At 53.8% G+C, this 21,411-nt stretch overlaps 1 protein-coding gene across 2 annotated transcripts in view; it reads right to left on the reverse strand.

The window, feature by feature from the left end:
• Positions 1 to 21,411, reverse strand: part of ANK1 (ankyrin 1) — a 165,275-nt gene that overhangs the window by 91,204 nt on the left and 52,660 nt on the right. The window contains exon 1 of one of the 2 annotated variants that reach the window (XM_040994166.1): positions 15,262 to 15,407. The exons of the other annotated variant lie outside the window; for it this stretch is intronic. Within the exon in view, the coding sequence (XP_040850100.1) occupies positions 15,262 to 15,288 (27 nt within the window). The 5' untranslated portion in view covers positions 15,289 to 15,407. Of the gene's footprint in view, positions 1 to 15,261; positions 15,408 to 21,411 lie in introns of those variants that run through there. 2 annotated transcript variants of the gene reach the window in all.

The following is a 21,411-nucleotide window of genomic DNA, read 5'->3' on the forward strand; positions in this document are numbered from 1 at the left end:
CTTCCTACTAACGTGCACCCGGTAAGACATAGGTGACAGCTGGAAAGACTGGGTCCCTGCCACTCACACAAGAGAGTGCAGTGGCTCCCACTCACTCAACACCATCACTGTAGGAAGTTGGGGAGTAAGCCAGCAGATGCAAGCATTCTCTCTCTTTCTGTTTCTCTCTGCCTCAAAGACGGCCAGCATTGTTTTGCAGTCAGGCCAACTCCTCTGACATTGGCATCCTATTGGGTGCTAATTCCAGTCCTGGTTGATCTGTTTCTGGTCCAGCTTCCTGCTCATGCATCTGGGAAAGCAGCAGAAGATGACTCAACTGCTTAGGATCCTGCAGCCCCAAGGGAGACCCGGATAGTATTCCAAAATCCTGGCTTAGGCCTGGACCAGCCCCCATGGTTATGGCCACTTGGGGACTGAACCAGCAGATAGAAGATTTCTCTTTCTCTTTCTATCCTTCTCTTGCTATAATCCGGTCTTTCAAATACATAAAATGGCATGATAGTCTAGTGGCTGAAGTCCTTGCCTTGCAACCGCTGAGATCCCATATGGGCTCTAGTTCATGTCCCAGCTGTTCTACTTCCCTCTGGCTCCCTGCTTGTGGCCTGGGAAAGCAGTAGAGGACAGCCCAAAGCCTTGGGACCCTGCACCTGCGTGGGAGACCCGGAAGACACTTGAGGACACTTGGGGAGTGAACCAGAAGGTGGAAGATCTTTTCTTTCTGTCTTTCCTTCTATCTGAAGATCTGTCTTTCCAATTAAAAAAAAATCTTTTTCGAAAATTGAATATTAAAAATTTACTTATTCATTTTTATTGGAAAGACAGATTTATAGAGAGAAGCAGAGACAAACAGAAGATCTTCCGTTCACTGGTTTACTCCCCAAATAGCCACAACAGCTAGAGCTGAGCTGATCCAAAACCAGGGGCCAGGAGTGTCTTCCAGGCCTCCCATGTAGGCGTATGATCCCAAGATTTTGGATCATCCTCTACTGCTTTCTAAGACTGCAAATAGGGAGCTGGACGGGAAGTGGAGCAACGGGGATACAAATCAGCACCTATATGGGATCCTCGGGTGCTTGCAGGGGGAAGATTAGCTAATTAAGCCATCATGCTGGGCCCCAAACTTTTTTTTTAAAAAAAGGACAGAAATGCGTGTGTGTCTGCTAGGTGGCAGGCACGGTTTGGAATCCAGCAATGAAAGGACATAGGCAGTCCAGCTCCCCAGGAGCTAGTGGGCAAGGGGGCGGCAGGCACAGAAGACCCGCTCCCCCCCAAGTCATGTGGAGCAGTGGAAAGTGCTGAAGGGGATGGGGGATGTTTAGCGATATGGGGCACAGTTAGGATCTTCCTATGGGGGTGATGTTGGAACACAGGCCTTTAATGCAGCCTGGGGACTCGCCTGCAGTTTCTGGCAAGGGGAGGTTGAGGCGGTACCTGGTGCACCATGCCCATAGCCAAGACATGCACCCCTCCCCCCCCAGCTGGAATGCTCTTCTCTGGCCTGTGGATTCTACATCTCTTTGGATGTGTGTTTGCGGGATAGAAAAGTTGGTCAAAGGCAGGTGGAGGGAATGGCAGGCTTGGAGGGGCGGAGGGAAGGGCGGGAGGCAGGCTGGGGGAAGATAATATTTGGGCGGTGCCAAGCTGTGTTCTAAGTATGCTCCCCGTGTTAGTTCACTGACCTCCCACAGCAACTTCACATACACATTTATCTCCCGCTTTACAAACGGAGAACAGAGCGCAGAGTTCAAAGTCTCGCCCACAGTCACACAGCAGAGATGGCGCAGCATGGAGAAATGAACTCCGTGACCAGAGCCTGCAGCTAGACACTCGCGGCTCTGATGCGTCAGAGCGGGTGATCCCGGAGCCATGGCAGGCATGGGGAACCGAGGGAAGCCCTCTGCTCTCCACCGCAGCCCAGGACACCGTCCAGGCCCCTCACTCTAATCATCAGGCAAGCTTGGCCTAGTGCCTTCCTGGCCTGAGGCTAGGCGAGGGTCACCATATTGCGGGTGGCCACAGGCAGGTAGGCATGTTCCCAGGCCTTCCCAAGGGCTCACCCAATGCATATGGCTGCTCAGACCCTATGTTCACCCCCTGACTAGGTCTCGATTTTTAACCAAGAGCTAGCTTGCTCTCTCTCTCCATGACTTCCTCTAAGGCTGGATCTGGATCCAGCGTAAGGAGCGTTCACATCTTTCAAATACCCGTGGGAGTTTGTTGAGGGAACCGGAGTGACTCACCATCATTATAGCACCCACTTCTTCCTCACCCCCCCACCCCAGGGATGAGACATCCTCCCACAGAGGGGGCTGGGAGCAGATGTTGCATCCTCCCTGCTCTCTAATGGGGGGATCCTTCCCGGACCCACAGAGTGACGCCTGCCAGAAACTCCACTGCTTCCCACACCCCCACGCGGAGTGTGTGTGTGTGTGTGAGTCAGCTGTGTGCATGCACACACACAGACACAATGCCAGCTGGAGCAGGTTTGAGGTTGGAGGGTGTCAGACTCCACTCCGGGGGTGCTGGGGAAGAGGGAGGAGGGCTGCAGGGAGCTGCTGTCTCCTCTGCAAGAAATGGATGTGTTTATAGTTTAGTAAACAGAGGGCGGGGAGAGAGAATGTCCAGGAAAACAACTTTCCCCTCCCATACCTTCAAGTCCTTAGCACCCTAGAAAGCGAGGGGGATCCCCTGCCCCTGCTCACCCACGCTCTTGGCAAGCTGCCCTGTGCACTGGGGGCTCCGCTTGGGAGAGGAGAGAGAAGCCTGCAGGCACTGTGCTGGGATTGAAGCTTGGGGGTGCCCTCATACGCTACCTCTGTCTCCCAGGCGCCTCCACTTTCCTGCACCCCCCTGTACCCACAGTCCTGCTGGAGGGCCCATCACAGCCTGTGATACCAGGATCTGCAGCAGAAAGCCCCTGAGCCCAGCTGGCTCCTGGCCGAGCTGTGGGGAGGTCCCTGCTGCTTGTGGGGGATACCATGTGCAGCAATGCTGGGCTCTCAGATTGGAGAACAGCCTGCTCAGTTCAGCTCCCATCTCACACTCCACCCTCACTGGGGACAGTAGACCGGGAGCCCCCAGGCCTTGGTCTGTGGGTGCATGCACATCTCCTTCTGCTGGCAGGGGAAGAGCTGGAGTTGAAGACAAGGGGACGGGGCAAAGGAGCACAGAAGAGCTTGCGGCGCACACACCCTGCCCCCAGTGCAGAGACTTTGGGACAGGGGTGGGGGTGCAGATCTGAAGCACTGGGCTGAGGAGCGAGGTTAGGGTCATAGGAATAGTGGGCCCAGGCACCTGTGGCTCTGATCCAGTTGCCAAAGGAGCTAAGGAAACAGCAGGGTTTTCAACTGCAAAGTACAAGATGGGAGAGAGAAAATCAGCACCCGGGGTTTCCACAGCAGCATCAAGCTGTCCCCTTGCCCATCTTCCCCCAGCTGCCGTGAATACCCTGAGGACCTCAGGAGCAGTCAGCCAGAGTACCTACTGCCACGCCCCTTTGGCTCCAGATGTGAGGACAGTCTCCAGGCCACACCCACTTGTGGAGTCCCTTCCCTACTTGTGGAAGGAAAAAAAATTTTTGCACAGGGGTCCCTTACAATAGACACTGCAGAGAAAACCAACTGCCAAGGGTGTGCCTGACATTGCTTGGGTGGGGCAGGTGGGGGAGGCAGGGGATATCTCTCAAACAGGGAGGGCAAAACTACCACGCCTGGCTGGCCCAGCAGCCACTTCCACGGGTCTCCTCTGTGTCAGCGAGCCATCGGTCCTGCACAATGCAGTCTTTGCCCCCTGGTAGGAGCTGACTGGAAGTGAGTCTCTGCTTGGTGGCTGCCGCCTCTGGGGGTTCCTCCTCATCCCCGGAATGCCCTCACCTCCCTGAAAAATGGAGGCCACCTTGAATTCCTCCAAGTCCATTCCACAGAGTCTACTATCGTGCCACATGTGCTGGAGCCAGGGCTGGCACAGGTCACTGACCCACCTTGTCAGGCAAAGTCCTGCGACTCCTCGCTTCTCTGGCCTTAGGGCACCCCTGACAATCTCGCTCCTGAGGGCGTCTGCATGCCTCTCCAGGCCTCACTGAGTGTTTTTCTCATTTCTGCAGAGAGCTCTCAAACCCAGCTCAGAGCCCATCAGAGGCCCACAGGCTGGCGAGGCAGGAGAGGAAAATGAGCCGATGCTGGGGCCATCACGGCTAAGTGAGTCCCAGCGCCTGCGGCCACTTGCCCATAGAACTGGCGGCTGACAGCCAGGCCACGTCAGGCCATCCGCGCCCCCCACTCCCGTGATTGTCCCTGCCTCACAGATCCTGACCGAGGTTGAGCACTTGGCACAGCGGTTAACACACTGGCCAGGAGGCCCGAGACCACAGAAGAGGTTCAGGCCCTGGTGTGAGCTCCTGACTCCAGCCGCCTGCTCACATAGGTTCTTGCCTCCCACCTGAATGGCCCGGGTGGAGTTTCTGGTTCTTTCTTGGCCTTAGCTGGATCCATTCTTGGCTGTCACAGGCTTTGGGGGAGTGAACCACTGGGGGAGAGCTTTCTCTGCCTCTCTCTCTAAAAAAAAGCTTGCAAAAGTTCTGAAAAAGATTTTCTTTGGAGGAATCTGGGTGTTGCAAAGTGCCTTCTTAGTTAAAAGTTGGTTTGAATCTGCTTTTTTTTTTTTGTATTAATTTATTTTTATTGCAAAGTCAGATGTACAGAGAGGAGGAGAGACAGAGAGGAAGATCTTCCGTCCAGTGATTCTCTCCCCAAGTGACCACAATGGCCGGAGATGCACCAGTCCAAAGCCAGAAACTTCCTGTGGATCTCTCCCACACAGGTGCAGGGTCCCAAGGCTTTGGGCCATCCTCGACCACTTTCCCAGGCCACAAGCAGGGAGCTGGATGGGAAGTGGGGCCACAGGGACTAGCACCAGCACATATGGGACCTCGGCACACCCAAGGCAAGGACCTTAGCCGTTAGGCCACTGTGCCAGGCCCTAAATCTGCTTTCTTATGACCCACTGTCCCTTTTGGGATAAGATGAAAGAATTGCCTAATCTTCCAGCTTTGTATATGTAAAATTCTCTCTCTTTTAACAAGGATGTAGTTTAATTATTTGAAAGGCAGAGTTGCAACAAGAATGGGAGAGGCAGAGGCACAGAGAGATATCTTCCAGCTGCTGGGTCACTCCTGAATGGCCACAACAGCCTGGGCTGGGTCAGCCCTGGGCCTTCTGGGTCAGAAGCCAGGAGCTACTTCCAGGTCTCCCACGTGGGTGCAGGAGCCCTGGCACTTGGACCATTCTCTGCTGCTTTCCCAGGCCATTAGCAGGGAGCTGCATTAGAGGTGGAACACCCGGGACTCCAGCCAGCATCTATATGGGATGCTGGCGTTGCAGGGACCAGCTTAACCTGCACAACACAATGCTAGCCCCATGTTTTTCTGTCTGGAGTAGTACCTACCTGTCACACATTGCCACGCCTTCACTGTTGCAAGAGTGTTTTGTAGGTAATCAGTGTTTGAGGTTAAGCAGGCAAGGTAGGGAGGAAGCGGAAACAAGTTTGGAGACTTGCAGCACATGCGGAGAGCTGAACCTGTTCAGATACAATGTCATTCCTTTCTAGGAACTTTTATATGGTATACATGGTGAAAAACAGGCGGCCCCTTGGCGAAGCTTTCACGGATTATACAAGCCCGTAGGAAAGCACTCGATGCTTATACACATGAGGGAGCATCATCGTGTTAGTGCTTGAGGAGGCAAGAAACTTCTCTACACACCCCATGGACCCAGCTGGGATCTGTTAATACCATCTGTGTGTGTGTGTGTGTTTGTGTGTGTGTGTGTGTGTGTGTGTGTGTGTGTGTGTGTGTGTGTGTGTGTGTTGGCAGGGTGGGAGATGTTGCAGATCCTCAAGGGATCCTGCCACAGGCCCCACAGCTCTTAGTATCTACCCCGTGGGCTTCAGGATTCTCTAGGTGAAAAGCCATGGCCTACCACACCTGCATCCCAAATGGACATCAGCTCAAGACCTGGCTCCTGCTCCACTTCCACTCCAGCTCCCTGCTAACATGCCTGGGAGAAAGCAGCAGAGGATGGCCCAAGTGCTTGGGTCCCTGCCACCATATGGGAGACCCAGAAGAATCTCCTCAGCCTGGCCCAATCTTGGCTGTTGTGCCCCTTTAGGGAGTGAACCAGTGGATGGAAGACTTTCTCTCTCTCTCTCTGTAGCTCTGAGTTTCAAGTAAATAAATACATATTTGCAAAGAAGAGAAGGAGATAAGGACAAAGGAAGGAAAGAGAGGGAAAGGTAAGGAAGAGGTATGGTGGGCTAGAGAAGAAGGCTGCAGAGAAGCTTCGCCTTGTGCAGGCTCAATGCTGCAAGCCTCGGGGGCCTTAACTGCAGCACATGAGGGCTGCACAGGGGCCAGTGCACAGGGTGTACAGTGGGGCCTGGTGCACCCTCACCCTCTTCCCACCCAGTGCTGCTCGTTGCTGCCTCCCCCTCCCCAGGTCCCTATGGGCCACCTGCAGCTGTGTCTCCCAGCCTGGGGACCCAGGGGTGGTCCCATGGCTGAAGCTGGGCTGAACACCCTTGGGAAGCTCCCTCCCATCTACTCTTGGGAGCCTGTCCCACAGAGTCCCTCCCCCCACCCCAAGCCTGCTTGGAGCTGCTGCTTCCATGGGTTCATCCTCTGTGGCCCTGCAGCCAGGTCCCCAGAGGACCCTCGCGGGCTGGGCTCGGGGTGGGGTAGGCACGGCCACCTACCCTCCTTGTCAGAGCAGCAGAGCGCAGGGTTGCTTGCTCTCCACGGCTTGTTTAACACTGCTCATCCACAGGCAGCAAGCCTCGGAGGGAATGGGATCGTTGTTCCCTGCAGGGCTCCAGGAGGCAGGTACACTCCAGTGGGAGGCCTCAGCATGTGCAAGGCAGGGCAAAGGCAGGGAGGAGACTCAGGAGTATGCAAGGCAAGGCCCAGGTGGGGAGGAGACTCACGCCTTGCCCAGGATTGGGAGGCCCCGGGTCACCCTTCAGATGGTCCTGGGCCCGACTGCCCTAGAGGAGACTCACAGCTCTGAGGGCCCTGATAGCAAAGCACCAGTTGTGGAGGTGTACAAGGGCTGGTCTGTGTCTTGAAGCAGGTGCATCTCAGCCTGACAAAAGGAATCGTATACAAGCAAGTAGAGGTCTTCCCCAGCCATGTCAGGCTGCCCCTTCGGCTCTTTTGGAGGGGGGGTTCTTTTTTTCATTTATTATTTGTTTATTATTATTTCATTTTATGACACAGTTTCATAGGTTCTGGGATTTCCCAGACTCCTCCCCAAACCCTCCCCCCATACTGAATTCCTTCATATAGTTACATTAGTACAGATTATAACCAGTCATGATTTCTTCACTGCGGGCATGGACCATGCAGAGAGTCCAGCATCTCATTGTTCAGACATATTTAACGGTTTCATTGGGAAACCATCCCTGGTCCAAAAGTAGAGCTGGCAGAGTATCATCCCCTCCAATGAAAAGCCACTACACAACTTCAACAATTTACAACATCATGAAATTAATTCACATGGTATTGAGTGACCAATATGTTAGAATATGCAAGTGCTTAACTACATCCTGTAACTACTTCATTGACATCTTGATTTTAGTTTATACACAACTGGCTGACACACACCTTAAAATAGTTATAGAGTACTATTCAGCTGTCTCGTGTCTATTTTCATTTTTATATTTAGGAGCTTATGGTATTCAAGCGCTCTTCAGCTTTAATCAATGACCACAAGAAGAGCTCTGAGCTGGGGTGGCCACTTCCACCTTCCTTTGTACCTGAGACCTACAGAACAACCCGCTTAGACCCAGTTGGCATTAACCAGGCCACTCCTGGTTGGGGGAAGCCAGCCAGCTCCCCCAGGAACCAAGGACAACGAAAGCTCAGTGATTTGTCAGCATCCGGCAGAGGGAAAAATGCAGAGCTCGTCAACTCTCACTCTCCCTGCAGATGTTTGGGAAGCCTGTAGTTCTTTAAGAAAAAAAAAAAAAAGCTTTCTTTATCCTTTGCAGAGGGTGGGGGGAGGGTGGGGGTGGTTCCACTAAGAGAGGAGGGAAGGCAGTGATGCAGGAAGTTCCACAGTCAGGGGCCATGACCTGGACACAGCCATAGCTGCCTCGTGCTGACCACAAGAAGCCAGCGTTGTTGCTTGCTGGTCCCTGGCTTCAGAAGCCCATGAGTTATTTGTTAGGTATCAGAGACTGCTGAAGGTAGGGGCGGGGAACTGCTGGCTGAGGGCCAGAGGCCTTACAGGGCTCAGAGCTGGAGAGGAGGGAGGCCAGGGAGGAGAGGAAGGGCAGGGAGAGGGACAGCAAGTGAATTTTCAAGCCAGTGAACCGACACACGCGGTGAGCTGGGGACACCGTTGAAAGACAGGACGGCACCCAAATAAACAAACAGGATGCCCCGAAGAAGGCAGGGCGGGCACAGGGAGAAGAGACACAGGAACGCTGTCCTGTCTCCCATGCCCATGGCCATCCTGTCACCATGGTGCCCCTGTTGCCCAGGCTCCCCAGAGAGGTTCCCAAGTCATCATAGCACTCTTGCCCCTCACCCATGTGGAGCTCAGGGTCTCCCTGGGCACGGCTCGCCCAGGCTGCTGTAAGTCGGACCGGCAATGACGTCAGTCAAGGAGGCTGATTTCCTATTCCAGGGTTGTTTAATCAGCGACTTGTAGGAGGCGTGATGCCACCGGCTGCCGGCATGAATGATGCATTGGCCTTGCCGACAGCCCCTTCCAGATCCCTGCACCCACCAGGACGCTGATGAACTGGAGGACACAGGGCTGCAGGAGGCGGGGTCCCCTCAGATGTGCTGCTGTGAGCCCCAGATCAGCAGTGACAGGTCCAGGGCCAGCTCCCACCCCATGGGGATGCCTGTACGGACAGCCAGATGGAACCCTGTAACAACCTTCCTCCTCTCTTCCTGACCGTGTGAAACTCGCTTTGCTCTTCTGTGGCAAGGGTAGGAATTCCTGATGCCGGCGATTTGGAACATGAGTCACATGGCTGGTGCTGGGTGCCGCTTGGCAGTGTGGCTTGGCTCTCGCCTGAGGACCCCTCCCGGTCCAGGGTAGATCTGACCTCAAAACTTTCCCACTCCAACTCTCAGCTGGCTCCCCCAACCCCTCTAGGACAAATACGCTGGAGTTCAGAAATGTTTACAACACTCCCTCTCTCTCCTCCTCTCTCTCTCAGACTTACATATTTGAAAGGCAGAGTTCTGCAGACACACACAAACACACACCTTTTCCATTCACTGGTTCACTTCCCAAATGGTCAGGGCTGGGTCAGATTTGAAGCCAAGAGCCAGAAATTCCATGTGAACCTCCCATGTGGGCGGCAAGGGGTTCAAGCACATTGGCCACCTTCTGCTGTCTTTCTGGGTGCAATAGCAAGGAGCTAGATGGGAAGCTAGGAGTCCTGATAGGAGTCCTGATACAGGATATTCACACTGCAGTTGGTAGTTTAACCCACTGTGCTATAATGCCAACCACTAACCCCTACCCATCCTCACATCCTGCCATGTCCACCACTGCCCACCTCTAATCTCTGACTAAGCCCCTTCCCACACACTCAAGGCTCTTCTGGACTGCCCGTTCCTTTGGGTGTGTTTGCTGTGAGCCGTGACCATCTGGAGGGGTCCTAGGAGATTATCAGGCGCTCCTGACAACTGAGCTAAGGCCTCCCACCTTGGTCTCAGCCCTCCCCCCTCAGTATAGACTGGCTACTTCTCAGGGGCCAGGGGCTGCACGATTCAGTCACTCCCTGCTCCACCAGCACTGCTAGCCAGAATCAAAGGCATGCTCAGTGTGGAGAAAATTCCCAAAGTTCTCAGGTGGGTATCTAGGGTGCTGTAAAGATGTCACTCAACACCCGTGCACTCCATATCCAAGTGCCTGGGATCGAGTCCCAGTTTCACTCCCAACTCTAGCTTCCAGCCTATGAACATCCTGGGAGGCAACAAATAGCTGGGCCATCCATGGGGGAGAGCCGGACTGAGTGCCTGGCTCCTCGCTTCAGCCTGGCCCAGCTTAGGTTGCTGCGGGCATTTGGGGAGTGGATCAGTAGAGAGAAGTTCTCTCTCTCTTTGACTTTCAAATAAGTAAAATATTTTTATAAAGATGTTTATTTGAAAGCCAGTGTTTCTCTCTCTCTCTCTCTCATACACGCACACAGAAAACTCTTCCAACCACTACTTCACTTCCCAAATGGCAGCAAGGGCTAGATATTAGCCAGTCTGAAGCCAGGAGCTTCTTCCAGGTCTCCCATGTGGGTACAGGGGCCCAAGGACTTAGCCCATCCTCCACTGCTTTCCCAGACCATTAGCAGGGAGCTGGATGGAAAGTGAAATAGCTGGAACACACAAACTGGCGTCCATATGGGATGCTGGTGTCACAGGGGAATGTTTAGCCTACTATGCCACAGTGCCAGCCTGAAATAAAGATTTTTCCAATGTTGAATCTCCAGAGTTCTTAGAATACACAAAACTGTTGATCCAGAGGTGGCCTTGCGATTCCCACCTCCACTTGCCACCCACATGCTAATACTAATAAGCTCCCGGAACACCCCGGCCCCAGCCACACTACGGCCATCACCACCATCTCCAGCTGACAGGCAAGGAGTGAAGACGTGGACACAGTGTGTGGAAAATGCAGTCAAAAACCAGTTTGTTTTGGTACAAAAAAAGTGTTGCTATCCAGACCTGGCGTAAGGGCTCAGTGGCTAAATCCTCACCTTGCACGCAGCAGGATTCCATGTGGGCATGTCCTGGCTGCTCCACTTTCCTTCCAGCTCCCTGCTTGTGGCTTGGGAAAGCAGTAAACAATTTCCCAAAGCCTTGGGATTCTGTACCCATGTGGGAGACCTGGAAGAAGCTTCCGGCTCCTAGCTTCGGATTGGCTCAGCTCTGCCCATTTGGGGAGTAAATCAGCAGACAGATCTTTGTCTCTCCCCTCTGTAAATCTGATTTGCCTTTCCAATAAAAGTAAATAAATCTTTTTAAAAATGTTGACATCTATGCCCAATATTTTCCTAATACACATTCCCCATGAACCTTTCTACTGGGGTTGAAATGAAGTGGGGAGCCAGGTATGACCGGGATTGGGGGGCAGGGTGTGTGTGCAAAAAGCTAGGTGGCCATAGGCATGTCTGCTCAGGCACGGAGCATATGGACAGCAGTCAGGACCAGCCCCTATGACCTGATTTGGAAAATGAGGATGCCATCCCAAAGATCCTGTCAGCTCTGGCCTCACCCAGTTGTTGTCTGGACCACCCACCCCAGGGAGGCACAAGTGCAATCCTGGTCACAGCTGTCAACCTTTCTGCCACTGCCCGCAGGCAGGCACCACGCTGTGACACCCTGGCAGCCTGGAACCCTGTCCCAAGGGAGGCAGCTTCAGCCCAGCTGTCCCTAGTGTTGGGCAAGCTTTTCCTTCCCTAGGTCCCCATTCGTGCACCTGCCCTGAATGCCACATCTTGGTTTTTTCCCAAATCACAACTGAGTCCACAGGGAATTCGTTTCTTGCACCTGTTATCACTCAAGATCTGAGTGTAAAGGTTAAAACAGATATGGTCAGCAGAAGGTATTTCTAGACAATCCTCCCTCAGAGCCCCAGTGGTGGCACTTGGCATTCAGGAACCAGGGATGCATGCTGCGTGTGCAGGTCACACTGTGGGGACCACATGGGAGCCAGCCTCGTGAGGGAGAAGTCCCCTTGAGAAACCTCAGGCACACACAGGATCACATTCCCACCTGCCTAGCTCCCCTCACCCAGGGGAGAGGCTGTTTGGATGGGCAGCTAAGATTGGTCCCCTTGTCTGCAAGTGGTCAACACCTGGGATCCACACTAGGCCACCCAGAGCCATTGTCTTCTCAGCTTTTTCAGGCATGAGCTCCTTGAAGGCACCTGAAACCCAGGCGCTCTCTCTTTCGAGACATGAACTGCTTCAAAGAGTCTGTGGAAGGGGCCAGCACCACGGTAGGAGTGAAGCAGTCACCTGCAGCCCTGGCATCTTTTATGGGTGCCGGTTCCAGTACCGGCTGCTCCACTTTTGATCCAATTCCCTACTAAAGCACCCGGGGAAGCAGCAGAAGGAGGCCTAACTGCCTGAGCGCCAGCACCCACATGGGAGACCCAGAGGAAACCACCAGCTTCAGCCATCTGGGGAGTGAACCAGCAGATGGAAGAGCTCTCTGTAATTCTTGCCCTTGGAACAAATAAATAAATCTTAGCTGTGGAAAATGGAAGGGACGTTTTTCAGGCATGGAAACAAATTGAGCTGTCTCGATTTCCTTGCCCATGAACATTCTGAGGTGCCAGCAGATGGCATCACATGCAGCGTGATGAGAGCAATTTCCGGTCCGGCTGCACCTCTGCCTCGGTGAGGGCCACACTGCCTTCCATGGCCTGTCACATACAGACAGGGCACCTGGAACCTTCTCAGAAAGGGAAAACTGATTGCTGGCTTTTCTTAATCTGCCGTGAACAGACAGCACAGCCCAGGTCCCCTCTGCACCCCCAGAGATTGGCCACCTCTCTCCTTCCTTGGGGTCATGGATCACCTGGCTGGACAGATGACCAGCAGCTCACAGAGGATGGGTGCAGAGCGGCAGAACAGAGATGGTTCTAGACCTGGAGCTGGACCTGAGCAACAGCTCCCACATGCAGGGGCCTGGGCTGGACTGGCCATGACCGTCTGCTCCTCCACCCACCATGGCTTGCCCTGTCACTGATCCTTCTCCACCAGGGTGCAGTTGGGGCATCCAACACCTATTTTTTCAGCCCTGAGTTCAAATTCAAGACCAGCTCAGCTTGAGGGTAGGAGGGGTGAGAAGAGGAAGTGACTCAAGGCTGAGTCACTATCTGGGGGCAGAGTTTATGTAAATGAACGCTGAGGTGTGGGGAAACAGAGGAGGATGGGAAAGGAGCTCCAGGAGCAGGGAGTGAGAGTGGGCAGGGAGGAGTCACTTGGGGCATCCTCACGCACCCTAAAGGCACAGCCTCAGGAGTCCACAGGGCAGGGAGATCTCAGCTGCAGCCCTCGCTGATTCCCTGGCATTCCCTGCCTGATCATGAAGCTGGCCCCACCCCAGTCACACAGGTGCAGCTCTGCCCCTACTCCCGACCCAGCAGTGCTCTCCGTGCTGGGGTTTCTGGGAGCTGCCCCATTTGTTTCTTTGAGAGACACCAATCTCCCATCTACTGGCTCCTTCTTCCCCCCCAAAACACCCATGGTGGGCACAGCACACGACCTGCTCCACACTCCTTGTCTGACATGAAAGCCATCCACTGCTTCCTGCCTCAGTTGAGGTGAACGTCCAGTCTGCCCCGTGACATACAAGGCCCCTTGTTTCCCACCCCCTTTCTGCCTTCCTGCCTGTCTTGGCTCTGTCTCCCCCTGTCCCAGCTATACTGGCCCACATGCACACTGGTGCTGGACTTGGGATGTGTGCACGGGTACAGGCCGGCACAGCTCTCTCCTCCCCCCTGCCACAGCACCCTCCTCTTTAGGCGTGCGTGCACCCACACAGAGCGCTCAGGATATGTGCATGGGCATAGGTGGGCACGGCTCTCTCCTGGCCCAGCAGCCCCTTGCTTACACACACACACACACACACACACACACACACACACACATTCTCTTTCTATCTCTCTCTTAGGGTGACCTCAGAATAAGGCAGATACCATGCCATGATACTGCAATTAGGGTCGGCAACTGAGGTCTAAAACGTCATGATGAGGGCTGGCAGCTTGTATGGGTACCGGCTGCTCCACTTTTGGACCAGCTTCCTGCTAAGGCGCCTGGCAAGGCAGCAGAGGATGACTTAAGGGCTTGGATTCCTAATCACTCACTCAAGAGACCAGATGGAGCTCCAAGCTCCTGGCTTTGCCCTGACCCAGCCCATACTGCCCTGATCATTTGGGGAATGAGAGAGTGGAGTGGATGGAAGATCCCCTCTCCCTCCCATTCTCTGTAACTCTGCATTTCAAATAGATAAATGTTTAAACAACAACATTACCATTTACTCAACAAGACCAGCTGAGTGTATCAGTGTTAGTGAGGCAATTATGGTCACCCCAAACTTTTTGTTCCCTTCTGTAATGTCTTCATGCCCTGGTAGCTCACTGCAGCCCGGTAGCAGACCCAATTCCCAGGTTAGTAAACTGAGCCCCAGAAACTAGAGATCCCCTGGACTGCCAGCTGGCCAGTGAAAGCAGCATGCTGGTTTGAAACGCGTGCTCCTCAGCGATACCTAAGTCCCCCCAAGTTCAAGGGCTGTTTAGTGGATGCTGCGATCTGAGACGGTTCACAAAGCCCCTGTGGCACCGCCAGCCCATTTCCTGAGGTTTGCCGAGAGCTGGCAGCAGAGGCTTATCGCAAGTCCACGGCCGGTGGCAGAACAGTTGGGCCAAGGCAACAGACTGGGGTGAACCTGACCCTGTGTGCCGCTGGCTAGGCTGAAGGGAGCCTCCACTTCCTTCCTCCTCAGCAGGAAGCAGGAAAAGCAAACAGCCAATACATCAAGAAACCACGTCACTGAAAGGCACACTCAGGTGTCCCCACTCCCAACTGGCAACACAGCCAGAGGCGCCCTCATCTCTCACATCCTGCCTTCTGAGCAGGCCAGCCCCAAGCCCAGCACCTTTCCCTGGGCACTGGGCGCTCAAACCAGGAGTCCTCGCGCCCACTGCGCGGCCCCGATAGCTCTATCTACGTGGGAGGCGCAGGGACCGGCCTCCACAACGCCCGCCTGGTCCCTTCTGCCTGGACCCTATCTTCCCGGGCCACTCTACTGTGCACGCTCTCTGCCTTCCTAAAGCACCTCCCCGCGCTCACATCCCAAGAGCAGAGAGGTGACCAGACAGAACTGGCCTTGGTGAGTCTTGGAGGAAACACACACACACACACACACACACACACACACACGCGTCCCCATCCAGATTTCCAGATGAACAGGCCACGGTCTCACCACGCGCCACACTCTGTACAGGTGCCTGTATCACTCCACGGGGCTCACTGTGGCGTTAGAACGCAAAGTCGCCCTTCCCAAGTGCCCGGGGAGGCCATCTCCAGTCCACAGCAGGGCTCTCTTTGGCTGGTTACACGGGACATCAGCCACACAGCACAGAAGGGACCACATGGTTGGAGATCCACACGATGTCTCTCGCCTGGTGGGCCCTTCGTGGTGCCTGCCCTTCCCCATCCCGTGCCTCCTGTCCCGGTACTCACTCTGCCGAAGCCCATGAGGCCGGGCATGCTGTCCTTGGCCAGGGTCCTGCCGCGGGTCGCCCGGGCTCTGCAGGAGGAGCAGCTGGGGCTGCGGCGCGCACTGCAGCCGCCTGTGCCGCCGAGCCCGGCACATCTGGGGCCCCTGCGCGCCGCGGGGCCGCCTTATCCGCCCAGGCCATGCTATCTATTCAGCTCCTGGAGGGTGCCGAGGGCAGGCCAAGGGCAGCGCCCACCTGGGGCTAGCAGATTAGAGGAGCGCTTTGGTGGGGGAGGAGGGAGGGGAACGAGGGCGCACGAAGACCAAGGGCATGCCTTGAGCGCTCAGAATGGGGGCACAGAATGGTGCCCGTGCACACAGGGCCCCTGCGCTGTGTCCAGGACGGCCTCGGGTCAGCCCCGGCCCTGCCCTCCGTGCCTCACCCCTCCCACCTCCACCCCAGGAGTGGGCGCTCCCAGGAGGCTTAACTGTCGCTTTGCAGTGATCTGGGCACAACTTTAATAACACTGGGGCCCAAAATAACAAGGTTCCCGGGGAAGCAGAGGTGAGTCACTCGCAAACAGCGGCTGGGCAAGGAACAGAAGGGGCCCAGCCACATCTCCGGAGCCACCCCGGCGCTGCCCCCGCCAGGCCAAGCTCCCCCTGCAGGTCTGGCTTGGGCTGGGCACCTGCCCACCGCCTAAGAATGCAGGCCCTGGAAGAACAGCTGCGGGGCAGACGACCCAAAGGAACTGGAACCCAGGGCAGGGGGTGGAGGCTCAAACAGATGGAACTGCCACTTGGGGAGGGCGAGGGGGGCGATGGCCAAGGGCACCGCGGGCCCCAGAAGAGTCTCTGCAGGCCCTCCCGCTAGGCTGAGCCGCTCCAGGTCCCCTGACGCAGTGACCATCTGCTTCGCAGCTTGCCCGTAGAACCTCCCGGGCCGTGCCAGGAAGGCACAACAGCGGCTGCGGCTGCGCAGAACCCCTCACCCCAGGACCGCCTTGGGCCCTGTACCCCTGTCCGCCCCTTGCTGGGCCGGGGCCCAAGTCCTAAAAGCAGGCATTTTGGGGGGAGGGGGCGGGGAGGCGAAGCATTAGACCCAAAACAGTGGCTTTTTTTTTTTTGAGGGGGCGGAAAGCTAAAAACGTGAAAGCAGCAGGCTGTGGTAGACACCGAGTCCCAACAGCGCTAGCACCAGGCAGATGGTCTCAGCTGGCAAGGAATCCCAGGCTGGGCCGGCTCACAGTGGGAGGCGTGGACACGAGAGCTGGGCAGCAGCGGCTGGGTGCCCGGCAGGGATTTCCGGGTTTAACCACCAGTGCCATGCTGAGACCTGGAAGCCTTGTCACCAATGCAGGAAAGGGGCAGAGAGGGACAGCCATTTTCTTCCGAGGCCCCACGCTCCACAGGAAGCTAAGGAGCTGGAGGGGTGTCACTGCAGAATTTCACCGGGGAACCAGGCCCCTCGAGGCTAGCATGGGTTTCCACTCCTGCCCGTGGCACAGCCAGGGGAAGGAGGGCTGGGCACGCAGATGGCTGACAGGGCACACATAGACATGTACTCAGGGAAACGCACAAGAGCCACAGGGGGACCAGTAGTCCCAGTGGGCACAGCTAGGGTCAAGAAAGATGAAATGGGGCAACTGCTGGTCGCTGGGAGCACATATAGGAACTCAGTAGGGAGGGTGCTAAAAAGTAACCACTGCCCACGGCAAAGTCAGGCAACCTCACAGCTGGATCCAAGAAAAACAGAATTGGTCTGTCCAGAAGGGATCCAAACCCTGAGCATTACCATTCACAGTGGCCAGGAAGTGGAATGATTCAAGGGCTATCCCCAGACATAGTGGAATATTACTCAGCCACGAAAAAGGATGCAACACTGCCATGTACAGCAATGTGGACAGAGGTCAGCACATTACAACAATCCCAGCACCATCTCACTCACTCATATGTGAAGTCTAAAACCACGGTGCCCTCACAGAGTGTGCTGATGCGACAGGCGAGGCTGTTGAATGAGTGCTAGGCTGTGGTGGGACAGGAGGAGGAGGAAGCACTGGGTTTCCATGGCACAGTGCTGGGAGCCTTTGTAATGTTAATATACTGTCTCTATGTAGGTAAAAGGCAACTAGAAAGCAGGGTTTGAACATCTTGACCACACACTGATGCTAAGTGTTTGAGGAGTCAGATGTGTTTGCCCTGGTTGGACATCAGACAAATATGTAATTTTTTTCAGGTATCTGTTTATACATGGCAACGATACACATGTACTCAGGGGCACACCAGTCAACCAGGCTAAAGACAGACAGTGTGCCAGGCTGGTGTCCTGTGACCCGGCACAGCCAGACTCACGCCATGCCTGGGGCCCAGCCTGGACCCCTGAAGGCAGCGCCTACCCCACCTCCAGCTGTGTCCCCGATGCCGACTATGGACACGTGTCAATGCCCGGAGCTGAAATGGCACCTGTTACTCCTTCACCCGCCCAGAGAGCTTTTGGCAAGTTTTCTGCCAGGCAACAGTACCCCCTTTTCTGTCTGAAATCTCTGGACCAGACCCTCAAGGTTACCCCAAGTCCTGACGGGGAAAGCCCCTGGCTGGGAGGACCACCTCCCATACCCTTGCTTGTTTTGTTGCATTTACTTATTTCACACACACACACACACACACACACACACACACACACACACTCCTTGGTACAGTCCTTCCTATGATTTAGACTCAATTTTTAAAAAAATTTTTATTTTTAAAATTAATCATATAATTTTGTATCATCTTGGATTCTCCTCCCCCCATTTTCCACCCCCAAGTGATTTTTCCCATAATGTCACACTCTTCATAAGGAGTTACAATTTCATCAGTCGGCTATTTAGGTGTGCCCCGACACTGCTGGTACAGACAATGTCAGACGGTCCATCATCCCACTGTCTAGCTACATCCAACACTTTCATTGGGAGTCTATCTTTTGTTTGGAAGCAGAGATGCATGCTGCATTGTGTCTTCACATCTGGATATGGTAGCCTAAGTGAAATCCTAACTCCTATCACCCTGATTACTTGGTATAGTCTTCCCTATGATTTATACTCAATTTAAAGATTTTTTTTTATTATTATTTTTTATTGGAAAGGCAGATATACAGAGAGGAGAGACAGAGAGGAAGGTCTTCCGTCCGATGATTCACTCCCCAAGTGAGTGCAACGGCCGATGCTATGCCAATCCGAAGCCAGGGTCTCCCACGCGGGTGCAGGGTCCCAAAGCTTTGGGCTGTCCTCGACTGCTTTCCCAGGCCACAGGCAGGGAGCTGGAAGGGAAGCGGGGCTGCCGGGATAGAACCGGCGCCCATATGGGATCCTGGGCGTGCAAGGCGAAGACCTTAACCACTACGCCACCGCGCCGGGCCCTAGACTCAATTTAAAGAAATCTACTTGGGGACTGGTGTTATGGCACAATGGGTTAAGCTACCACCTGTGAGGCCTGCATCCCATATGGGATCCAGTGTGAATTGGGACTATTCCACTCCCTATCCAGATCCCTGCCAGTGAGCCTGAGAAAGCAGTCGAAAGATGAATGGAATTCTGGGCATGTGGGAGAGTGGATGGAATTTTGGGCTCCTGGCTTCTGCCTGGCCCAGTCCTGGCTATCACATCCATTTAGGGATTGAACCAGCAGGTGGAAGATCTCTCTCTAACCTGTCTTTCTTTACTTCCTCCCCCTTTTATTTCTTTTTATTTTTATTATTATCATTTTATCATATAGTCCCATAGGCCCTGGGATTTCCCTTAGCCCCCCCTCCCCAAATTCTCTCTCCCCCCACTGAGTTCCCCAATATTATTACTCTAGTATAGTTCTTCATAAACAGTCATATGTCCATCATTGAGGGCATGGACAATGGCAGCAAGTCAAGATGTAGTTAACAGTTTCATTGGGAGTCCATCTTTATCTAGAAGTAGAGATGCATACTGTATTGTATTCTAACATACAGATATGATAGTCTCCATTACAGTTACTATACATCCCCTTAAATGAAAAACCACAAAACAAAATCAACAACAGGAAGAAAAAACAGAAACTTACAAAGCCATGAAGTTAAATAACATTCTGCTGAATGACTAATGACTGAAGAAATGAAAATCAAGAACATTCTTGAAGAAAATGATGCTACTGCATGATTTATGAGTCAGTGAAGAATTTTATGAGAAAGAGTTTTGAAGAGGGGAAAATCTGTTGGGGATGGGAATTTGGAGGGAATATCCCAGCCTATACGAAATTGTACCACATAATTCAGGATTCAAAATAAGAATATATTAGAAAAAAATAAATGTGTCCTTACCTTATTCTGCCATCTTGATTCTCTGTAACCCCGCCTTTCAAATACATACATGCATACATACACACGTGCAAGTTTAAAGTACTGACTTAAATGATGCCCCATTGGTAGAAAAATAAAAGGGAAAAGGAAATCCAGTCCTGAGCAGAGCCTGGTTTCTGACCCTGGCAGCCCTGATTGAGGGCCTGGAAGCCATGCCCACCATCTTTGTTTCTGGAGCACAGAGCTGCCAGCGGTGCCGCATCAGCCCCTGTCTCCCTCAGGATCCCCGGCACAGCCCAGCGCCCATCTGGAGGCCCTTCCTCCCTGGCCACCCTTTATTGTTATTTTCATGAAACACTTAATAGGACAGAGAATATCCATTCGCTCCTGTGTCCACTGTCCAGCTCCATTAAATTTTGTTACACCTGTAGGGTTTTTTGTTTGTTTTTTTTAAGAGATAAAGCATAGCAGATAATATTCAAGCAAGCCAGGCTCCCTGGCCCCTGTCTGCAGTAACAAATCAATATACCCAGTACCGACAAAGTATTGTAGACAATGAAAAAAAATAAATATAAGCTCAACAGAATTTGTGTCTACAAAGCGCACAATATTCCTGCAGACTGTGTCTCGGTGTTTTGGGCTGCAGTGATAAATTTTTGAGGACCCCAGTACCTCTGTACAGCCACCCTGGGGAGCAAGCCACCTCCAAACCACTGCAGACATCAATAGTTAAGAGCCCTGGGGCAGGTGTCTGGTCCAGAGGCCAGGAGGCATGGTAAGGTCCCTGGGTCCCAGAGAGGAGATTCAGGACCTGGACATGCCCCCACTTCCAGCTGCTCACTCATTAGACTCTGGCTGCCAGTAGGAGCCACTCACTTGCAAGGCTGGGTTCCCGTTAGGGTGGTGCAGCCTGGGACTGAGTCTCTGGCTCCCGGCCTTGGCCTGGTCTAGCTCCAAGCACTGTGCAGCTGGCTGCACACACACACACACACACACACACACACACACACATCAGTGTCCCACAGAACCACACAGATGCCAGGAATCTCATAAGATGTCACACGGCATGGTTTCTGCCATTGTTCCTTCCCTGGCAAAAGGACAGGGAACTGCCAAGGGGACCTGAGTCGAGAGTGTGTGGCCAGAACCCTCCCCGTCTGCAGGTGCACCTGTTCGCTTCCCCTGTGTTGTGCTCTGTGATGCTTTAGCCAAGGCACGGACGATTCACGTCACCTACAAAACAGCCCACACGTCTTTTCCCGTAGAAGATGGCTACTGCCTTGCTGTGGGGAATGTGATCCGTCCATCTGGGCTACAGTGAGCGAGGAGATCAATGTTTTCCCAACACATGCTAGAGTTGGGAAACTCGGCTCCCGTCTCCGCAACCCTTCCCAGCCCCATCTGCTCAGCACCGTCTGGGAGCGCTGGGAAGACAAGCCGCTGCCGGCAGACAACGCTGCTGAAGCAGGGAAGGGCCTCGGCTGTCTGAAGAGACAAAAAGCCCAAGAGGATGACCCAAAGATGTTAGCTAATAGTAATAATAAAACCTAAGGCTGACTCCCACGTACTCCTGCAGGTTTAGGATGATGGTGCTGAAACTCCCTGTTCTAAGAGCCACCTTGCATTTCTAAAAATGACAGGGGACTCCATAGTTTTCTTTAAAAAAAAAAAAGCTTTCTTTATCTATTTGAAAGGCAGAGCCAACGAGAGAAGGAAAGAGATTTTCCACTGATTAGTTCACTCCCTAAATGGCTCCCTAAGGAGCTTCTTCCAGGCCCCCCACATGGATGCAAGCACTGGGGTCATTTGCTGCTCTCCCAGGCACATCAGCAGGAAGCCAGATCCGAAGTAGAACAGACAGACTCCA

This window comes from Ochotona curzoniae, unplaced genomic scaffold (assembly GCF_017591425.1).
Source record: "Ochotona curzoniae isolate NIBS_2020 unplaced genomic scaffold, NIBS_Ocur_1.0 contig_899, whole genome shotgun sequence".
NCBI classification, from domain to species: Eukaryota; Metazoa; Chordata; class Mammalia; order Lagomorpha; family Ochotonidae; genus Ochotona; species Ochotona curzoniae.